The sequence below is a fragment of the Branchiostoma lanceolatum genome, chromosome 11 (genome assembly GCF_035083965.1).
Source record: "Branchiostoma lanceolatum isolate klBraLanc5 chromosome 11, klBraLanc5.hap2, whole genome shotgun sequence".
Classification (NCBI taxonomy): Eukaryota; Metazoa; Chordata; class Leptocardii; order Amphioxiformes; family Branchiostomatidae; genus Branchiostoma; species Branchiostoma lanceolatum.
Window position 1 is genome coordinate 2,636,940 of NC_089732.1, and position 19,151 is coordinate 2,656,090.

Here is a 19,151-nt window from a genome sequence, read left to right on the forward strand (position 1 = left end):
GATTTGAATAATATCACAACAAAGGCATTGTTCTGCTCCGGGTCTGACGTACAAAAGAGCTGGCTCACAGGTAATTACGTAGGTTATCGATGGGTTATACGTGCTGAATGGGTCCTTGACTTTAGAATGAATCTCTTGGAAAGTGGGTGTGTCATCAGAACAGTCGGCTGAAGGACGCCGCGTACTGTTGTTCTACCTGGCGTGCAGGTGGTTCGCCTGCCGCCGTCGTGTTGACGTTCCGTCGCTGTTAATGGTTAACCCGCCGTCCTGACGGTGTTCCCCCGCCATACGTCATCATGTACGTGAAGTTTGTTTGTAGCTAAAGTCAGATTCGTAGTACGATTTTTCTTGGTGGTCGGACTTTCGGCAAGGCTTTAACAGAACTGACAGTTGAAATGGGTGTACCACAACTTCTTTGTCGCCAGACAGCTGAATCTTGTCCGACGCGTCCCCGACTGTCCGACGAACGCCCTCCAATTTGCGGCTGTAATACGTTATGATATATGGAACCGTTGAAAGGTTACCTGACTGGTCATGCCCTATGGTTTATTTGATCTGGTCTTTTTAACGTTTACAAACTGTGACGTCGTCTCTTCTGTAGCGATCTCATGAGTGTGTCTTATATATACGATGCACTATGATACAGCGGTCTTTTCGCTCGTCTTCGGTATGACAGTGCAAAAAAAAGAATCTTTGTTGGGTAAGACACAAAGGAATTTTATTCAAACTTGCATGACCACGTAAGCTAATAACTTCAGTATGACGTCGACAGTGCTGTTGGTGTAACGGTTCAGCTGTACCCCTGGCGGCCTAGCGTCCTTAGCAGACTCCACGAGTCGGTTTTGTGGGGGCCGATAATGTGTTCGTTTTTTCTGATGACATATCAGCTATGATTGCACACGGTGTCTTGTAAGCCGCCTCCGTATACCATCAGAAAAGTGCATTTTAAACCCTAAAAAGCCCGACTCTTAGAGCCTGCAAAGGAGCCTACCTTACTCCAGTCTTTTCTGAGTGTCCTGTATATGACTGTATAGAGGTATAGAGAAACCTATATCGGACTTTCATGCATGTAGCTAGTATCAATCTTTCAACGTTTGTACTTTTGACTTTCTTAAGTGTTTTCATGCACATCGAATGACGGGTGTACAGCAGGCCTACATGTGCGACAGCAAACTGGGACAGTCGCGTGTGTACATGTACATGTGTCGTACGGAATGCACCTTTTTTGAGATGCTTTAGTAGAGAGCTTCTTAAAGTAAACTTAGCCTAACATGTTCTCAATTGTGTCTTTCTTCAACATTTATCTAACTTTATTCATGTTTCTTGATGATAAGTCTTGTTTGCCTTTTGTCATATCAGTGTCGTATACTTTCGTTGCGAGGTACTAGTAACGTTACCGAGGATGGACAGACCAGGCTCTTCCTTCAACATGGGTAAGTACACGTTACCGCTCCGTTGTTAATAACAGTCACCAGGGTATTTCAAACAGTTTGTTGATCTTATCCGGAATAAGGGGGGGGGGGGAGTTTCTCGGCTTACCTGGAAAAAAAGCCAAGGGTTTTCCGTTTTATCTGGAAACAAAGATCGTACAGTTTGTCAACTCGTAACCGGAAACAAGGGGCACAATGGTTACGAAGATGGGTCAAAAAGTAATGGTAGTTTTAATGTAGCACATTCATTTTTTTTAAGTGGATGATTTTACATTTGGCATACAGACAAAAGGCACATACCTTGTTGAGACTGAAATACTGTAATAACAAAGCAACTGTTTGCAATACTCGCGAAGTTTAACTGTGTAACTGTCAAGCACACAAACTCTCACATTCAAAGCCTTGTATTGGTCTGGCCCGGAATGTCAATAGCAACCTGTTGATTTTTGACAGAATGAATTGGGATTGGGCCGCTAGGGGGCCCCAAATCTAATCATTTCCAGTCTTTGTACAAACTACCAGTACACCAAATATTAAACCAATCCAGCGAGCTGGTCTTGAGTTATCTTGTTACCAACAGACGCCCAGACAAACGCTGCCGAAAAGATGACCCTCTTGACAAAAGCTCCTTGTTGTGTTGCGTATAGGCTCTTCCTTGCCGGGCCAGGTGAATGGTGGATTCGACATGACAGACGGGAACGAAATAACGGTGACCAGTTTGTCTGGGAGCAGGATTGCTACGAGACAGACATGGGAAGACGGGATCGAGGCGTTTTCAGATCCCGACCGGATGGAAAAAGGTAATTTCCAAGCTGATCTATCGGTGGCAATGACAGTATTGGCAAACGGAGTCTAAGTGGCCACCGAGTGGCCAATAATACTATTTTTGCCAGTTGGAGACTGTCATTGCCACCGATACATCAGCTTTGAGATTAGGAAAAACGTATCTCATCTGAAAACAATCTTAGTTTTGTTGGCAAGAAATTAAAACGATGTATTTAGTTCTGTACACAGCAATTATGCGCGTATATATATATATTTTCACCTAACGCGTTTCAGGCAAGCCGGCGTTTAAGTCGTTCACCGAAGAGCATCCCCCAGACCCCTCCACCGTCTCTGCCATGGAGAGAACACTGGCCGCCTTCATGAACCAAGGTACTGTAAACAGCCCCCAGTTTAATATAGGAATTCCAGTCTAAATTATATGTATCAGGCATTGACGACCCCCCCCCCCCCCATTCTGCAGAATTATGGGAACTGGAGGCAGAATTGTGTGAACGGAGTCAGAATCATGGGAACTTGAGCCAGAATTCTGAGAACCGGAGCCAGAATTAGAATTCTTTGAACTGGAGTCAGAATTCTGTGGACTGGAGCTGGGAACTGGAGTCAGAATTCTGGGGAACAATTCTGTGAACTGGAGCCATAATTCTGTGAACTGGAGCCAGAATTCTGAGAACTGGAGCCAGAATTCTGTGAACTAGAGTAGAATTCTGTGAACTGGAGCCAGAATTCTGTGAACTGGAGCCAGAATTCTGAGAACTGGAGCCAGAATTCTGAGAACTGGAGCCAGAATTCTGTGAACTAGAGTAGAATTCTGGGAACTGGAACCAGAATTAGAATTCTGTGAACTAGAGTAGAATTCTGGGAACTGGAGTCAGAATTCTGTGAACTGGAGCCAGAATTCTGGGAACAATTCTGGGAACTGGAGTCAGATTTCTACAGAATTCCGCGAGCTAGATCCAGAATTCTACAGAATTCTGAGAACTGGAGTCAGAATTATGGGAACTGGAAACGCCAGGGGGTCATCGATGTCTGCTGTTTGTACGTCTCAAGGTCACGCCAGTTTCGATTGAATCCATTGCAATTGGTTCTCTTTAATCATACCGAGCTGGAGGATCAGTACGAACGCATAGCCTCTACCAGACTCCACAAGTTGCTGGAAATAGTGTAGAGTAACATTCCAGAGGAGTTATTCATGATTCTTTAGAAATGCCTGGTAGAGGCAAACGAAAACAGACTCTGGGATGTGTACCTTGGTACAGATAAATCAGCTTTTTAGAACATCACGACCGTTCGCAGGTCTTTAATCCACCAACATGGCGGACGCCTAATATACGTCATACTCACGTGACTTCAAACACCTTATATGTCAGATGTTTCAATTCAGGGCTGCTATTGGTTGGAATCGGCACGGCTTTGATGACGTTTAACCAACACGGTCCGAACATCGTGGGGTGGGTGATGGTGCCGGCTGGTGTGCTGCATATCGTCTGGTCATGGTGAGGTTTCATTGTATCAATGTGACATATTCTCTATTTGTGTTGTACGGGTCATTTCCTTAGTTGCATGTAGTCCCATAAATCATTGCTGAGCAGATGCCATGTGAGACTCACTGTACTCTGGATTTACCTACACTCACTCCCGCAATCCTAAATCTGATTAGGAAAATGAACTCGTCACTTACGTCTGCTCGTATAATTTGTCGGTTTCATTGGTGACACTAAATAAGATTTACAAGGTAACAATTACTTGACGCAGCTGGATAGATTTTTGAAACGGACGTCAGACGTTTCAAGTAACATCTCCTATCTTACGCCAGTCTCTGACCGAAAAGTAGTGGATGCTACCTGAAACGTTGCTCCAGTTGCTTGAGTAATTGTTATCTTGTATATCTTATTACCTGGATGTCTAACCTTCATCGATGTGAATAGCATTTGTATTTGCTGCAGGTACGAGTTCTACATTCGTCTCCACTGGCTGCGGAAAGGCTCGGACCAGGCCTTATCGTACAGGTCTGTTTTAGAAAAGTCTTATCTGTCCTAGCTCAATGTTTGTGTTTCCCTTTCTCTCCTTCCGCCTGCGTCGCGCATCAGCAGCACTGGTTTCTCTGGCAGCTCTGATCAGCTTCATCCCAACACAGCCTCTGCCCACCAACACAGAAGTTCTGGGGAGGTCTTTTATGCAAAATTTACCGCAGATTTCCATCTGCTTCTGCCCATAGCTGTCTGTTCCCAGCGAAGTTTGTTTAGACAAAAATATACAGACGCAAAGAGGGTTCATTTTGATAGACAAAAATATACAGAGGCAAAGAGGGTTCATTTTGATACAAGGTAGAATATGGAACTGAACAGGTTGACACTCAGGCTAGCATTTTGATGAAGACAGGGAAGCATGGGTGCAGCTCTTGACCCCTTGCTCCATGTATAATACATGTAATTGGATTATGCTTCTTGTAATATATGATGTGTTTTGTACATTTGTATGCCAAGTTGATTTATACTGCTATGTATTGTAACAATTGATGTCTTAAGTGTGTGAGTGTGTGTGTGTGGGGGGGGGGGGACTTGTAAAGGCACCAGTTTTGCCCTTCCTTATTTTAACCTCCTGTCTGTGATGAACTCAAATAAATAAATAAAGAAATGTGCTTCCCCCCTACAGACGCAGCCTGTGGTGGACGGGAGCGCTGGTTGTTCTGATCGTGGCGGCGTCCATCGTGGAGCTTTACGGTAACATTATGTACGGAGCCTTCGTGGTGGTCACCTTCCCGGATGGGGAGGGTCAGGGGCTGCCAACAACCCCAACTCCTTAAGGATATCCAAGGAGTACCAACTTCCTTAAGGAATGCAAATTCCTTCAGAAAAAAGGTCTCAAGTATCCTTAACTCTTTAACGAACGTCAAATTTCTAGGGAACCCCAACTTGTTTTAAGAAACAGAAGTTACCAAGGATCCCTAATTCTTCAAAAAAGATGCCTAACTCCCAATGATTCCCTAAGTACTTAATGAATCCTAACTCTTCAAGTATCCCTAACTCCCCAAAGATCCGTAACTCCTAAGGATCCCTAGTTACTTTAGTATTCCTAACTCCATTAGGATCCTAACTCCTCAAAAATCCTTAACTCCTAAGGATCCCTAACTCACCAAGAATCCCTAACTCTGAAAGATCCCGAACACCTTAAGGGTTCCTAAGTCCTTAAGGATCCCTAAGTCCTTTAAGGTTCCCTATCTCATGAAGGAATAGGAACTATCATTTCAGAGCGTGTTGTCCTCTAACTGTCTTTATTTTAGTTTATATTGTTAATGTTCGGAGCTGTACATAGTAAACACTGTCATGAACTTTAACCTATTGTACCAGAGTGAGCCGTTGATATCTGATAACCTTAATGATTTTCCGGTCTGTTGCAGAACATCGCACAGTACACATTGTACAATTGACATGTGTTCAATGTTGCTCTTCAACACTCAAATCACAATTGCAGGTAGCAAAAACTGCGTGTGCCAGAAGCTGCATTGCGTTATGTTGGTTACAAAACAAATGACGACAAGATTGAAGTTACTGACGTATGTAGTAGCATTCACAACAACTTGATCATCGATCGGTTTCCCTACACACTAAATGACTATACATGCCTAGCCTTTGTACATAGCTTAATGACGCACAGACTGTGAACCTCTATACTCCGTGTCAACGTCAAACAGCGTTTCAAAGTTACAGGACATGGCAAACAATACTCTTTCATATAGCCTGCTGCTTTTCATGATTGCATATTGGTTTTTAATTCAGTGGCAACACTGCGACATCCAATAAAGTTATCTTGTATCTTGTACCTGTTGAAGCTTCAGAGATAGAATTACAGCAAGCTTAATGCCTTAAGTCTGGCACTGGCATTCTTAAACAAATAAGCAAGTAAAGAAACAGAATTTATCTGAATAAAGAAACTACTCTATCACTTCTGGCCTACATGTATGTCTGGTGACAAGATGGGTTGACAGCATTAATCGTGTTGCGGTTGTTGTTCATACTTTGCAATGGCAATTTAGTTACACAGAATTCTCAAGTCGATATTTATCGAGTCATTGATTTTGTGACACGGACAACGGATTCTGAATGACTGATAAACATTGTGATACGATACATGGGGCTATAATGGACCACACAGCTATTACAATGGAGTCTGAAAGTCTGAATGCCAGTCTCTTCGCTGTCGTTTTCCCAAGAACTACGAATGGAGTCTAAAAGAGCTGTTACCTGTAAGAAATGGAAAGCATCTAAAGATGTCGCTAATCCATATATGTAGTGTATTAATTGATAGATGGTAGGTGGAACATCACCTTACAGAATCCAAACGAGTGCATCTAGAGTGATGACATACAGCTTATACAAAGACATAGAAAGCTGTCTAAATGTGAAGAATTTTGTCTCTTTACACAGGGGCACCTCGTTCAACTTTTCAAACAGTCAGCATGGGACATTAAGTATGTTTCTTCTGTTTACTGCCCCTCATTACAGACGTTTAGGATACAAGTATATGTATGTGGAACACATATAGAATGAAACATGAAACTCTGTAGATTATATATAATTAGATACACAACTTAAGTTCAACTGTCCACACCTAGGTTTTACCAGAGACTGATGGAGTGTCTTATCTCCTCATGTGATCACTGATTATTATACAGAAATTAACATCATGAATGAAATGTGGGATTCACATATAGATTTATAATGATTTACATTACGAATGCTTGATTTTAAGGTAGACTATAGTTAGGACAACCACCATGAGCGACATGCACATCACAGTACCGCCCAATCTGATGGCATTATCTCCCTGCAAATGTGGGGGAAAGAGAACGTTGGTGAGGAAGTCAATCAAAGGTTGAAGTACAGTGACACTTATCTAGGCTTTAATCAATGTCACATCCTACGGCCATGCCACCAACAGCGTTGGTGAATCCCGCCCGCCCACAACCTTATTACAAATAACATCATTTGTTCATATCTAAAAAAAGGAACATAATGATATACTCCTATAGGGGAGAATCATACAAGATAAAGAAAATCTTTAGAAACGCTTTCAAACAAAGTCAAGCTAACTTCACGTCCATTTCAAGAGGGTATTACGTTTACTTACCTGCCTACTGATGTTCTCACCGTACCGACACCAGTTGGCGAATGCCTCGCAGTTGTTCTTTGCCAAGCTGTAGTTGTATGGCTTACACAGCTTGGACCGCGCCCTCTTCACAATCTCCTCCGGGGTAAACGGTGACCTCGAGTTATGCCTCTTGACCTGGCTATTTCCGACAACAGACCAGAACGACTGTTCCATGATCTAACAAACAGGGCGAATTTTGCCATTGCTGAGTCACGTGAATATGGTATGTCATCAACGTACCAACAACTACGTATCAAACGTTAAACTCAAAAGCAGGTACTAAAATGATTAGATCTTGCTACAGCAAGACGTACTAAAACGCCACAATTTTTATCGCTGGGCCACCATTATAAGTTGCCACACTATGATTGTCTAAAACTCTTACCGTTGTGTCGCATTTGGAACCGTCTGCATTTTTACAACACAGATCGCGATCGCCAGGTTTACGGTCCTTGTACCTCCTCCAGACGTGGACAACATTCTTGCAGCCGTTATCACCTAACCCTACATACACTGCCCAGTGAGAGTAACCGGTTCTGGGGATCTCTAACAGATCTCCCAATTTGCACTTCTCGAGAACCTTTTCATTGTGACGGCGGGCCTTTTCTTCAGGAGTCATCCTTCTTCCACGCAGGGCTGTTGAAGACTTGACAATGAAAATACTTGATTTCTCTATTTTTCTAGTCTAATACCTTTCTCCTACCACTTCCTAGAAGTTTCACTTCTGCAGTTAAGTCTCTGTATTGTCGGGTGCCATGGAGAGAAGCGTTTGTTTTGCGAACAGACGACACCACTTTTACTGGGATATTTGTAGGAAATGCCTACTTAAAATGTTTGGTCATATTTGCCCTTTGGTAATGTAAATTGTATTACTGTTGTATTATACATTAAATGATGTCATCGTAACTCCTTTCTTTTTAGATAGTCTTTTAGATCGGAGTCGATATTATATAATCAGGTCATCCCCAATGTTTGCATGGTTTAGTCAAGCAACCTTGTTACCCATTGGTCAAGTCCGTAAGTGGCTTGTGTCGCCATGGTACTTGTGCTATGCCCTTGCGTCAGCCGTTTCACGTACGACTCTTACTTTTATTGTCCTGAGGGTTGATCTATTCTAGCGTTTTTCAATACGGTAAATGACACTTTTACTATCAAAAATGAACTCTATTTCTGAGTCCAGAAGAACGTTAAATCCAGTCACACTGTAGTAACTGGTTTTACCACATTCTTGTATATACACCAATATCGTCTAAACTTTAAATAGAAAAAGATAGCAGTCTGATCTAAAGCACGGTCACCCACAGTTCAGCAGTTCGTTCAGTCTAGCCTCCTTCGCAGGCTCTCTGGGCGGCGCCGGCGTTTATTTTTGCGGGGAGCGCTGATTCGCGAGTTTCAACATATCGGGGCCAGGTTCTTTTGCTGGAAAAATCCTACGTGCCGGCCACAGAAAGTTAGAATTTCTCCAGCAAAAGAACCTGGTCCGAAATATATATAATGCTGGAAACCACGATTTAGGGCCTCCGCGAAAATAAACGCCGGCGCTTGGCAGGAAGCCAGCAAAGGAGGCTACATTCAACCAAGGAGGTTCTAATCTTGGTTCAACAACCATTGCTTCTCATTGGCTAATGTTTAGGCGACCTTTGATATACCAAGTGCGCCCCGCGGGCATTTTCAAAACATTTCTATGTAAGTTATCGTTGTCGTCGTCGATAACATCATCTACTGGATGGGCAGCCCGGATCGCCTTACACAGATCGTCCCTGTCCTCCATCAGCGTTCTTAACTCGGCCATGTGTCGGCTGTAGTGCTGAATCCTGTATCTCTCTTGTCGCCTTTGCTAGTCACTCGACAGAGTCGTGATCAGCATTTCAAGTTTTAGAACCTGTTGTGCTATCGTCAATTTCCACCCTGTGTGTTGCTCTAAGCTCTACTTCCCCTTTTCTTTGTTCTTCACTTGACAGCAGGGGCTTCCCAGTTTCGAGTGATGAGTCAACGTGGGGATTTCCATTTTCACTCATACGCCTGTACACTTTCTGATTTGTCTGTTTTTGTTCGAACGTTCAGGTTGAAATTAAATACGGTTGCTTTGTAGTAGGTCCATTAAGCCTTTCTCTTTACTTTGGATTATCAAATTTGACCAATCATAACTGAGCAGCTGAGTTTATCAACACAACTTCCTTCTGACGAAGTCAACAATCTTATCCCCATTATAACGTCAAGCGCATGATCATAAATTTATACAAAAGACCCTTTATGACACCTCTTCACCCTGAATATTGCATCTTAATAACAGCGGAGTGCACCCATTGTATGATATCATCACGGAGTAGAAAGGCTGTTGCTCTTTAAAAGCCCTGTCAGGAGCAATTTCTGTGACCGATGGAAATAGCTAAAGTATACACGTGTCACACGTCGCCCCTATTGTTGGTGTGAGAGCGCAATTGTGAAGATACAAAAGAACACCTGTAATTATTTTCCACTTAGAAATGCTGTATTTAGTTGCTGAACAACAACAAAAGCTTTCTAACGTGACATATGCATGATGCTGATTATGAATTTCGTACAGCAGAAAGCCGCTTCTGCCGTTGTTGTCTCCTGTGCGGTGTATGACTCTCGAACCCCCTGAATACACGTACACATCCCAGTGCGAGAAGAACTCCAACAGCTCTCCCTTCTTACAATGTGACTCTTCAAGGATCCCGAACTGTTCAAGGATCCCAAACTCGTTGAGGATTACTCCTCAAACATCCCTAGCTTCTCAGTGAACTTCTTAATGAACCCCAACGCTACCTAAGGATGTCTAACTTCTCAACAATCCCTAACTTCTTTAAGTTCTTAAGTATCCCTAAGGCCATAAGAATCCCTAACCCCTTAAAATCCTAACTCCCTAAGGATCCCTAACTCCTTAAAGATGTCCTGCTTCTTAAGAAACACCATCTCTAGTGAAAGGATCTAAGTTAATGGATTCCTAACTCCTCGAAGATCCGTAACTCCTGAGGATCCCTAACTCACCAAGGATCACTAACTCCTTATATATTATTTCAGGGCGTGTTGTCCTCTGTCTTTATTTCTATGAAAGGAGCCGTACGTAGCGAACATTGTGGATTTTAATGTTCAGATCAGTAGTAAACACTCATGAGCTTTGACTTATTGTACTATTCAATTATCAGTAGTCAATATAGAAATTAATACAACCGGTATTCGATCGATAACACACCACACAACTATTATGGAGACTGAAAGAGCTGTGGAAAGCATCAATTTTCGCCAATCCATACATTTATTGTTAGATGATACGAACAAGAATAAACAAGGTTACATACCAGGGGGGGCCCAAAATCGACCATGACTTTCGGCTTCCCAACACCTGCCCACACACCCAATGTTATTGTATTCCATCAAGAGTTATGCTGACTACAGTAGTCCGGAAACAAAAACAAACACATAACACAAAACAACAACTATATCTCCATTTTTCATGGAGAAATGGTTCACCAAAGGCATACCGTCATTCATCGGGCATGAGACGTGCTAAGCAAGCATTTGGAGAGTTATAGTCATCAATTTGGAGTACTGCTAAAGATAAAGAGTATGTAATTTTCTTGACTCCTACTACTACAAATGCACAAAGTATACAGAGAATATGCTTGTAGGCTTTTTGAAACTTTTGAGATTTTCCATGAATAAAAAGCAACCCTTTAGCTAATTGTATGACATCTTGGAGCCAATGGAAGTCGTTGTCAGCAGCGTACCGAGAGCGACACCAACACCAACGAGAGGCCCGGCACCAGTCAACAGACCTGTAGTGGTGAGAGCAGTGCTGACGGACCCGGCCATAATTGCCTGTAAAGTTGGGGACAAGGAAACATCAGTGAAGATGCTCTAAATGAGTGGTTCATTAACAGGGGAAGTATGTTACAGAACTGATGGTCAGGCTAGTGAAAAGTAAAAACGTTTTGTGTGCATCATTTACCTGGTCACTTTGGGCCACGCCGTACCGGCACCAGGTGGCGAAGTGCTCGCAGTTATTCATCATCGTGCTGTAGCCGACCTCTCCCAGCTTAGACCGCGCCCTCTTCACGATCTTCTTTCTTGGCAACGGAGCCCAGCCCATGAACCATGAATCCAAGCGGTTATTGATCTCGACCAAGCTGTTTCCAACAACGCTCCAGAACCAGTCTTCTTTGACCTGAAAACCAAGGGTGATTTTTCATGTAAGCCATACCTGATATCTTCGTACCATGTACAAAGACTGCTTTTTGTGCCTCGGAGAACCCCAGTCATTTGTCACAACAACAAAATTTCCAATGAAACCACCTTCTTTTAAGAAGGTAAAACACAAGAGGCAAGACTAACGGGGTGGGGTTGGGGTTGATAGCGTTACAGTAATAGGACGACTTACCTTCACCGTGCCGTTGTCCTCTGTACGATGGATGACCATCTCGTCTCCCACGTACACACCCCAGTGAGAGTAACTTATCCTGTAAAACTCCAACAGGTCTCCCTCTTTACACCTGGACAATACGTCATCGTTAAAGCGCCGTTTCCCATCAGAATTGAGAAAAGTGCCGTAAACAGAAAACCGAAAACTACTCATAAGCACACTGGCCATTTTCGATTGCTTTGAGTGTACTTGTACGACGAAGTCAAACCCGAAGTGAAACCAAACGTGTTGCAGAATGCAGGTCTATTGTCCGACGGATGAGTCATCTCTGTGGTTTCCAGACGATACCATTTTCAATCAGAGATTCATACTTGTAGTGTTGTTGCTTTGTCTGCTTTTTGTAGCACAGAAAAATGTTCTATGCTGCTACGTTGCAGTGGCTTATTTCAGCCTACTAGGTTAATTCCTTCTTAAAGTTTTCTTTATTTCGATCTATAAAATATGGCCCGTAAGTTACTCTCATCACCCATGTGGATAGTTCCAAGCAGCACCTAGCGGCAACTATTGTCCCATGGGAACTCTAAACGACATACGTCAAACACACTCAGATCAGAGTCAGGGGTAACGTTAACAACCGTTTATTTGGATCTCTGAAGCCCTGCACTCTACATTATTTGTTGTCGTCCTGTCGCTTGTGAATACCAATTTTATCAGACAATCCAGGTAATATTCGATCAGGTATAATGCTACATTCCCACATAATGCCACCTTTCCAAACCGGGGCCCGGCCGGGCAGTTTGCGGGAACGAAAAGTATGGCATAAAAGACAACACAGCACACAAACATAACAAAAATATCAATCATAAGCATAACTTTTGTTTATTTCTAGGCATACACTTTCCTTTTCCTTTCCCGCAAACAGCCCGGCCGGGCCCCTGTTTGGAAATGTGACCGTAGCACAAGATCTTATAACGTTACGACTTGTAGCGTGTAGTTCTCTCATTGACCGCTAGGCTAATAACAGGTTACATATTGTTGGAGGACGAACAACCGAGAGGTCCCGGGTTCGAAACCACTGCTATGCCCCGATGTTGTGCCCTTGGGAATGGCACTTTACACGACTTTCCTCACTCCACCCAGGTGTGAATGTGCACCTGACTTCGGTTGGGGAAGGTCGTATTGAGGTCACTTGCTGGCACCGAATGGCAGCCTCCCAGACCCTTGCGACAGTTCCACAAAGTGCACGTGTGGAGCAAATATGTATCTGTTGATTATTACTAAGTATGTGATTGGAAACCCTGCAGCAATTCAGCACTGGCTGCCATTGCATGGGTAATTTCTGACCAATAACCCTCCTTCATGAAAATTCATTGTCATAATCATGACAACAAACGAACAAACAAAACTCGGGTAAATATATAACGGATAACCAGCTTGGATCCACAGTGATTTACACGACAACAGGAGTTGCTTACCGACTATTATCTAACATACTGCGACATTTCTTGGGTAAACAGGTACATGTATGGCCTTAAGTTTGACCTTTTGCGGTCAAAGTTGAACCACTTGGAAGTGTTGTGAACTCAAGATGAGTTCTGTGTCTTGCTGTGCGTCTCGAGCTTCCTTCTCACGTCTTGAAGACTTCGAATCTTTAGCAGAGAAGCGCCTTCCCAGCGATGTGTGGGAGTACTACAGCTTTCCGTCCGATGGATTCACACTGCAGGAAAACAAGCGGGCTTTTCAGAGGCACGTGATAACTTGTGTTGCAATTTGAACTCGTTTTTTTTTAATTTTTGGTTTTCCATCATCTCCATGTTTTGGTTAACGTTTTCATGATGTCCTCCTCTCAAGCCTCGATGCTTTATATGCTTAATTTTTCACGATTTAGATGTCATATTAGCCCATTTCTTTCTTGCTGGCATCAGCTAGATCAATGTGAACTTTGACCATGACCTACCGAACATTGGCCTTAAGAGGTCACACATTGTGTGTTGAGAACCTTTGTACTGACTTTTATCCATGGGAAATGATGTAGTATCCTTGCTGTACTCATACTTTCATCAGAATCTACGAGATTGATTGATTGGTATTTCAGCTTTGTCTATGTATGGCACAAGATAATTTGCTGGTTGGGCTAATACAGACATATCCTCTATAGTTTTAAAATCCTTGGTCTGCCTGTTATTTGGTCCTCCCTCTAAGGTTTTTGTACCTTTTGACCACTAGTCAGGTACAGACTGAGCACCTGTGTTCTCTATCATACATTATTTCCTCCTTCTAAGCTTTTGCGCCTTTTAACCAGGTACAGACTTATTTATTGGTTCAGCATGTACATGCTGGGGTTGTCCAACTAGCCGGAGGCTATTAATAAGGGGGAACCCATGTGCGGTCATTATAAGGACTGTAGGTTCAATCCTCCCTCTTTGAGCTTTTGTGCATTTCTGACCGCCCAGGTACCGGCTGCTGCCACGTGTCCTGCGTGATGTGTCCACTGTGGACACTGCGGCCACAGTCCTGGGCAGCCGACTGGACATGCCTGTAGCCATCTCACCGACTGCCCACCACTCACTCGCACATCCGGATGGGGAAAAGGCAACAGCAAAAGGTTAACTGTAATTTAACTTGTATTCTAAATTGTAATAGAACTTACACAGTAGAGTGGGTAGACTAGATAACTATTTCGATTTCCATGTACCTCCATGTACTCGTTTGTCTGCAATTAGACTTCGGCATGAACTTGCGATAAAGTTATTATTGATATTCTTATGCTTCGAATCACTACCTGTATACATATAGTGAGAGAAGAATATTGTTGGAATGGTCCATCTTAAGTGGAGCTGCCTTTGAAAGAGTCCATTCTGCTAATGCTTGGGGATCAAGTTGTTCGGAAAGTTTATTTTGGACCTAGAATAGTTCATTTTGGGGAAGAATTTATTATTTGATGTTCCATATTTGCAGCAGTCAGATCCTGGAACAGTCCATTCTGGTAGGGTTGCAGGACAGAGTGAAATATGGTGTATTCGCTTGCAAATATTGCTTTTCTGATTACAGAATTTCCAATATTGAAGTTGAACTGAATCTTGCTAATTTCATTAAGTTTCCTGAATCGTTATTTAGTGAGAATAAACCATCCAATCAGGGCTGTCTCCAGGACCCGTCCCTCCGTCCCGGGACAGAAACTTGCTTGGTGGGTCGGTCAAAAAATCTACCGGTAAACTTTATGACATAAAGAATTGATGAAAAAGTACTTTGGTAACCTTAAAATTACAGATTTAAGCCCTGCATTCAATGATTTTTTTCAATACTTTTTTGTCTGTTGTACCGGGCCTAGACATGACTGGAAAAGATGCGCATTGTCCTATCGGATGGGAACGTAAAGACGGCGGCCCCGTGTATGAGGGAGCTTTAGGGCGTCAAACCTCTGCACGTAAAAGAACCCAACACACTTATCGAGAAGAGTAGGGGTGACCCGGTGTGCTTGGCCAAAAATAAAAAAAAGCGAGCCGTGGCGAAGCCGCATTGCACTACCACTAGCTACTTGAAAAAGCATTATGCTTCACCTCAATTGAGGATGCCTGCTTTACTTACTTTTACTTTACTTGTAGGCGCAGCATCTGCCAACACAGCTTTTGTAGTCAGCTCTTTGGCCAACTATTCCATGGAAGACATCGCCCAGGCCGCCCCACAAGGGGTCAGGGGTTTTCACCTGATCCCGCAGAAAGATCCCGGCCGTACCACAGAACTGCTCCGAAGAGCCGAGGGCGCGGGATACACTGCGATCTGGCTGACGGTGGACCATCACGGGCGTCCTGCAAGTCTGATGGAGTCAGCAGAAGGCGTGAGGTATAACCTGCAAATACATTTATCCGCTGGGTTACATAAATACACCACTTTGAGCGATGTGTTTGAACTAGGGGTGAGTACCGGTACATAAAATTCAGGTCCGGTCCAGGTCCAGGTCCAGAGGGTTAGGTCCAGGTCCGGACCTGTACCTGTACCTCATTATAGTAGTGTCTCAGTACATCATATTTTGGAGAGCGAGACACAAGTAAAGGTCTCTGTCAGTGCAAGTGTATGCATGTGTCGGATCATTAACGTCATGTATAAAATGATATACTTTCTTAGGTTCACATTTTTCGTTAAATCTGCTGTTTTGTATTTTCTTAGACCAGTTATGTGACCGCCTGCTGGTATACTGGTACTGTGAATTTTCTAATCGGTCCATAGGCCGGTCCCCTGATTTTTTCTGGACCGCTGTTTTTGTCCGGTCCATGAGAAAATACCCACCCGTAGTTTGAACCTATAGCACAGCACCACCAGGTATGCACGGTTTAGATATGCATTGGGTTGTAACCCTATTTTCTGTTTTTGTGTGACCTCAGTGCATCATACTGGGGGACCTTGCATTGGAGATCTCTTGTTTTTACCTCGACATTCTTGTCAACATGCAATTAGCCTACGGGCATGAATTTGCAATAAACTTATTATTTCATCATACAGGCTTCCTAATCTGTCTTTTGGCGACGCGCCCATGGAATTTCGCTCTTCCGAGTTTAACGCCTACATGAGAGACAACCTGAAGAAGCCAGTCACGTGGGACGATGTGGTCTGGTTGAGGAAGAATACGCAGCTCAAAATCGTGCTGAAAGGAATCCTATCAGGTTTGTGAAGAGATTATGGATTTTTCCTATTGTTTTTTACCAAGCCACACCAATTTAATTTGTCGGTGCTCCGATTTTCTAGCCTGGAATCCATCCCATTTAGCTTCCGTCCGCTACCCTAACTCTAACCTAACCCTAACTGAGTTAGTTGAATGGTAACGGCGCCCAGACTATTTGGCCGATAGCGGAGCTAGGGTAGCGGCCGGAAGCTAAATAGAATGGATTCCAGGCTACAGATTTTCAGATTTAAAAAGATATTATCCTGAAATAAAAAAGGCTTAACTAGAAAATTATGGATTTAGAGGAATTTTATTTTTAATATTATCTTCAAACAATCACAATTGTTGCAATTTCGAATAAAGATAAAGAATCGTTGTTGTTGTGCATCTTAAGAGAAATTTGTCTTTGTAGCTGAGGATGCGAAGGAAGCAGTGAAGGTTGGTGTTGACGGCATCTGTGTGTCCAACCATGGGGGCAGACAGCTGGACGGAGTACCTGCTACTGTAAGTTGCACTCCTATGAGGGCCTGCATGGGGGGTCCCGACAACGCTCTACGCTAAATGCGGAGGGCCGGCTACGTAATACGCTAAATTCAGAAAGCCTCCCTACGCTCTACGCTAAATTCAGAAAAGCCTCCCTACGCTCTACGCTAAATTCAGAAAAGCCTCCCTACGCTCTACGCTAAATTATGGAGTGGTTGGCAACGCTCTACCTAAAATTAAAACGGCCGATTACGCTCTACGTAAAAGGGGCATGCAGGCCCTCTTCTATCTGTAAGGAGGGTGGGGTGGTGTAGCTGTTGTGACCTTGACCTCGATGGAGTGTCCCTTACGAAGTTCGTTTAACTTAGTATAGCTGGGACATCCATGTAAAAGATGGATTGAGTGAATGAATGAATGGGAGTGAATGAGTGTGAGTGAGTGAGTGAGTGAGTGAGTGAATGAGTGAGTGAGTGTGTGTGTGAGCGAGCGAGCGAGCGAGCGTGAGTGAGTGAGTGAGCAAGAGAGTGTGAGTGAGTGAGTGAGTGAGTGAGTGAGCGAGCAAGCGACCGACCGACTGACCGACCGAGTGGTCTCCTTGCGAATGAGCGGGGGTTTGACTGCACATCTCAACTTTGATATCTACCCCCCTCCCAGATTGATGCACTACCGGACATTATCCGCGCAGTCGACGGTAAGGCGGATGTTTACGTTGACGGAGGTGTTAGGAGTGGGACGGACGTGCTGAAGGCCTTGGCGCTCGGGGCGCGATGTGTGTTCGTCGGCAGGCCTGTCCTCTGGGGACTTGCGTGTAATGTGGGTTTTGAAAAAAACTCTTTTGCCTTTTTGAAAACTGAACGTAATGGTAATGATGAACCTTTCAACATTTTTTTATTCGTCAAGTTTAGATTGTGTGAAAAAGAGAAATCTGGAAGGGTGTTTGGTCCGAGAACCCAGAAGTACTGAGTTTGAATCTGCGGTTCCCTGATTTGTCCCGTTGACGTTGTGCCCTTAGGAAAGGCACTTAACACGACTTTCCTCATTTCGCTCAGATGAAAATGAGTACCTAGCTTCGGTTAGAGACGTTCCTCGGATAGGACGTTAAATGGAGGTCCTATGTTTAAGGAGAGCCACACCTTGAGCACGTTTAAGAACCCACCGCACTTATCGAAAAGAGTAGGGGTCCTTCCCGGTGTGAGTGGTTCAAAACATACAGTCCTTTGGCCGCACATGGGGCAATCTTAGGGCTCCCTTGGAAATCAGTTACCACCCTAAAGATTAACGATAATGAGGGATAGTTGTAGTGCCCTGGTGTCCAGTATCTTGATGTACTAAATTGACAAGTTTCTGTTGCAGGGTGCGGAAGGGGTCCAGCAAGTTCTACAACTGTTGAAGGAACAGCTGAAGCTAGCAATGGCACAGGCAGGTATGTGGAACACTCATCTACTCTATATAAGATTTTTATGATTACAGATTATAAATACTACGTTGACCATCAATTATTTTCTGGGGTCATGGATTTGCAGCTTCGTTTTGTTGTAATTTGTTTGTGTTTTTGTATGTTCGTTAATTGAATACAGCAGATAAAGAGTGACAGGAAGTTGAGGCAGGATTCCTATTAGATACTTTGGAACACTGACAGGAGGCTATCAGTCAATGGTCACAGAAAAAGTTACCTCATTTCCTGCTTTATGCTAAGTGCCAAAATTGTCAATCTGAAAAATCTTTTGAAAGCTGACACTTTCCAGCATCTCACTGGCGAGTTTGTTTTGTCAGATTTAGAAAGTGATTTGTCGTGTCATGACTGATTCGAATCTGAGTTTCAAAGCGTTCGATTGGTCGGGGTGGATCTTTGATCTGTTGTTTCCTACTGCAGGCTGCTCCCGGGTGTCGGACATTAAACCATCCCTGATCGTGCACGAGTCTTACTACCTTCATGGCTGCCACTGTCCAGGCAGCTAAATCAGGAGAAGCCAGACTGATGCACTGCGCAGAAGAAAAGCGGAGAAAAGAACTTCGCGACAGCTAACACTTCCCCTTTTTCTTTGTTTAAATTCGGCAGCAGGGACCCTCCAAGTTCATCGACGGTAGTTTCCAGATCAGACGAAGCTTTTTCTGATTTTGGTGGGACAGAGAAAAGTTCTATGCTGCTACGTTGCAGTATCATATTTCAGCCTAGGCCAATTACTAGGTTTTTTAAAATTTCGATGTATAAAATGTGGCCCGTAATTACTAAGTTACTTTCATCACCTTTGTGGATTGT

The 19,151-nt window shown here is 43.6% G+C and overlaps 4 protein-coding genes across 5 annotated transcripts; 2 read left to right on the forward strand and 2 right to left on the reverse strand.

Annotated features, from left to right (window-relative positions):
• The first annotated feature begins 1,320 nt into the window (after positions 1-1,320).
• On the forward strand, positions 1,321-6,033 carry LOC136445258 (vacuolar transporter chaperone complex subunit 2-like). Of its 2 annotated transcripts, XM_066443160.1 has the most exons (6): positions 1,321-1,433; positions 2,078-2,230; positions 2,490-2,585; positions 3,598-3,709; positions 4,160-4,222; positions 4,869-6,033. In XM_066443160.1, the coding sequence occupies exons 1-6, from the start codon at positions 1,403-1,405 to the stop codon at positions 5,017-5,019; spliced, it is 606 nt and encodes a 201-aa protein (XP_066299257.1). In that variant the 5' UTR covers positions 1,321-1,402; the 3' UTR covers positions 5,020-6,033. The 2 variants fall into 2 exon arrangements, with proteins under 2 accessions (XP_066299257.1, XP_066299258.1); XM_066443161.1 differs by lacking the exon at positions 2,490-2,585.
• Positions 6,034-6,796: 763 nt separating this feature from the next.
• LOC136445260 (phospholipase A and acyltransferase 2-like) lies at positions 6,797-8,124 on the reverse strand. Its single transcript, XM_066443163.1, has 3 exons — positions 7,750-8,124; positions 7,344-7,541; positions 6,797-7,040 (listed from the first exon to the last, which is right to left on the reverse strand). Exons 1-3 carry the CDS (start codon positions 7,981-7,983, stop codon positions 6,945-6,947), a joined length of 528 nt encoding a protein of 175 aa, XP_066299260.1. The 5' UTR covers positions 7,984-8,124; the 3' UTR covers positions 6,797-6,944.
• A 2,942-nt stretch (positions 8,125-11,066) lies between these two features.
• On the reverse strand, positions 11,067-12,047 carry LOC136445078 (phospholipase A and acyltransferase 3-like). Its single transcript, XM_066442934.1, has 3 exons — positions 11,767-12,047; positions 11,329-11,553; positions 11,067-11,207 (listed from the first exon to the last, which is right to left on the reverse strand). Exons 1-3 carry the CDS (start codon positions 11,974-11,976, stop codon positions 11,067-11,069), a joined length of 576 nt encoding a protein of 191 aa, XP_066299031.1. The 5' UTR covers positions 11,977-12,047.
• A 1,289-nt stretch (positions 12,048-13,336) lies between these two features.
• Positions 13,337-19,061, forward strand: LOC136445079 (2-Hydroxyacid oxidase 2-like). The gene is made up of 8 exons (XM_066442935.1): positions 13,337-13,494; positions 14,202-14,353; positions 15,354-15,591; positions 16,249-16,409; positions 16,821-16,912; positions 17,546-17,704; positions 18,245-18,314; positions 18,765-19,061. The coding sequence occupies exons 1-8, from the start codon at positions 13,337-13,339 to the stop codon at positions 18,848-18,850; spliced, it is 1,116 nt and encodes a 371-aa protein (XP_066299032.1). The 3' UTR covers positions 18,851-19,061.
• Positions 19,062-19,151: the final 90 nt, after the last annotated feature.

Excerpts from the sequence above, each read along its gene's own strand:
- LOC136445078 (XM_066442934.1), bottom strand. The coding sequence starts at position 11,976 with ATGGCCAGTGTGCTTATGAGTAGTTTTCGGTTTTCTGTTTACGGCACT. Across the intron at positions 11,554-11,766 it reads AGGACAACGGCACGGTGAAG|GTCAAAGAAGACTGGTTCTG; the intron begins GTAAGTCGTCCT and ends CTTGGTTTTCAG. Across the intron at positions 11,208-11,328 it reads AAAGTGACCAGGTAAATGAT|GCAATTATGGCCGGGTCCGT; the intron begins GCACACAAAACG and ends CCAACTTTACAG.
- LOC136445079 (XM_066442935.1), top strand. The coding sequence starts at position 13,337 with ATGAGTTCTGTGTCTTGCTGTGCGTCTCGAGCTTCCTTCTCACGTCTT. Across the intron at positions 16,913-17,545 it reads TGGACGGAGTACCTGCTACT|ATTGATGCACTACCGGACAT; the intron begins GTAAGTTGCACT and ends CCCCCCTCCCAG. Across the intron at positions 17,705-18,244 it reads TCTGGGGACTTGCGTGTAAT|GGTGCGGAAGGGGTCCAGCA; the intron begins GTGGGTTTTGAA and ends TTTCTGTTGCAG.
- LOC136445258 (XM_066443160.1), top strand. The coding sequence starts at position 1,403 with ATGGACAGACCAGGCTCTTCCTTCAACATGG. Across the intron at positions 1,434-2,077 it reads AGGCTCTTCCTTCAACATGG|GCTCTTCCTTGCCGGGCCAG; the intron begins GTAAGTACACGT and ends TGTTGCGTATAG. Across the intron at positions 2,586-3,597 it reads GGCCGCCTTCATGAACCAAG|GGCTGCTATTGGTTGGAATC; the intron begins GTACTGTAAACA and ends GTTTCAATTCAG.
- LOC136445260 (XM_066443163.1), bottom strand. The coding sequence starts at position 7,983 with ATGACTCCTGAAGAAAAGGCCCGCCGTCACAATGAAAAGGTTCTCGAG. Across the intron at positions 7,542-7,749 it reads GTTCCAAATGCGACACAACG|ATCATGGAACAGTCGTTCTG; the intron begins GTAAGAGTTTTA and ends CCTGTTTGTTAG. Across the intron at positions 7,041-7,343 it reads GTGAGAACATCAGTAGGCAG|GGAGATAATGCCATCAGATT; the intron begins GTAAGTAAACGT and ends CCACATTTGCAG.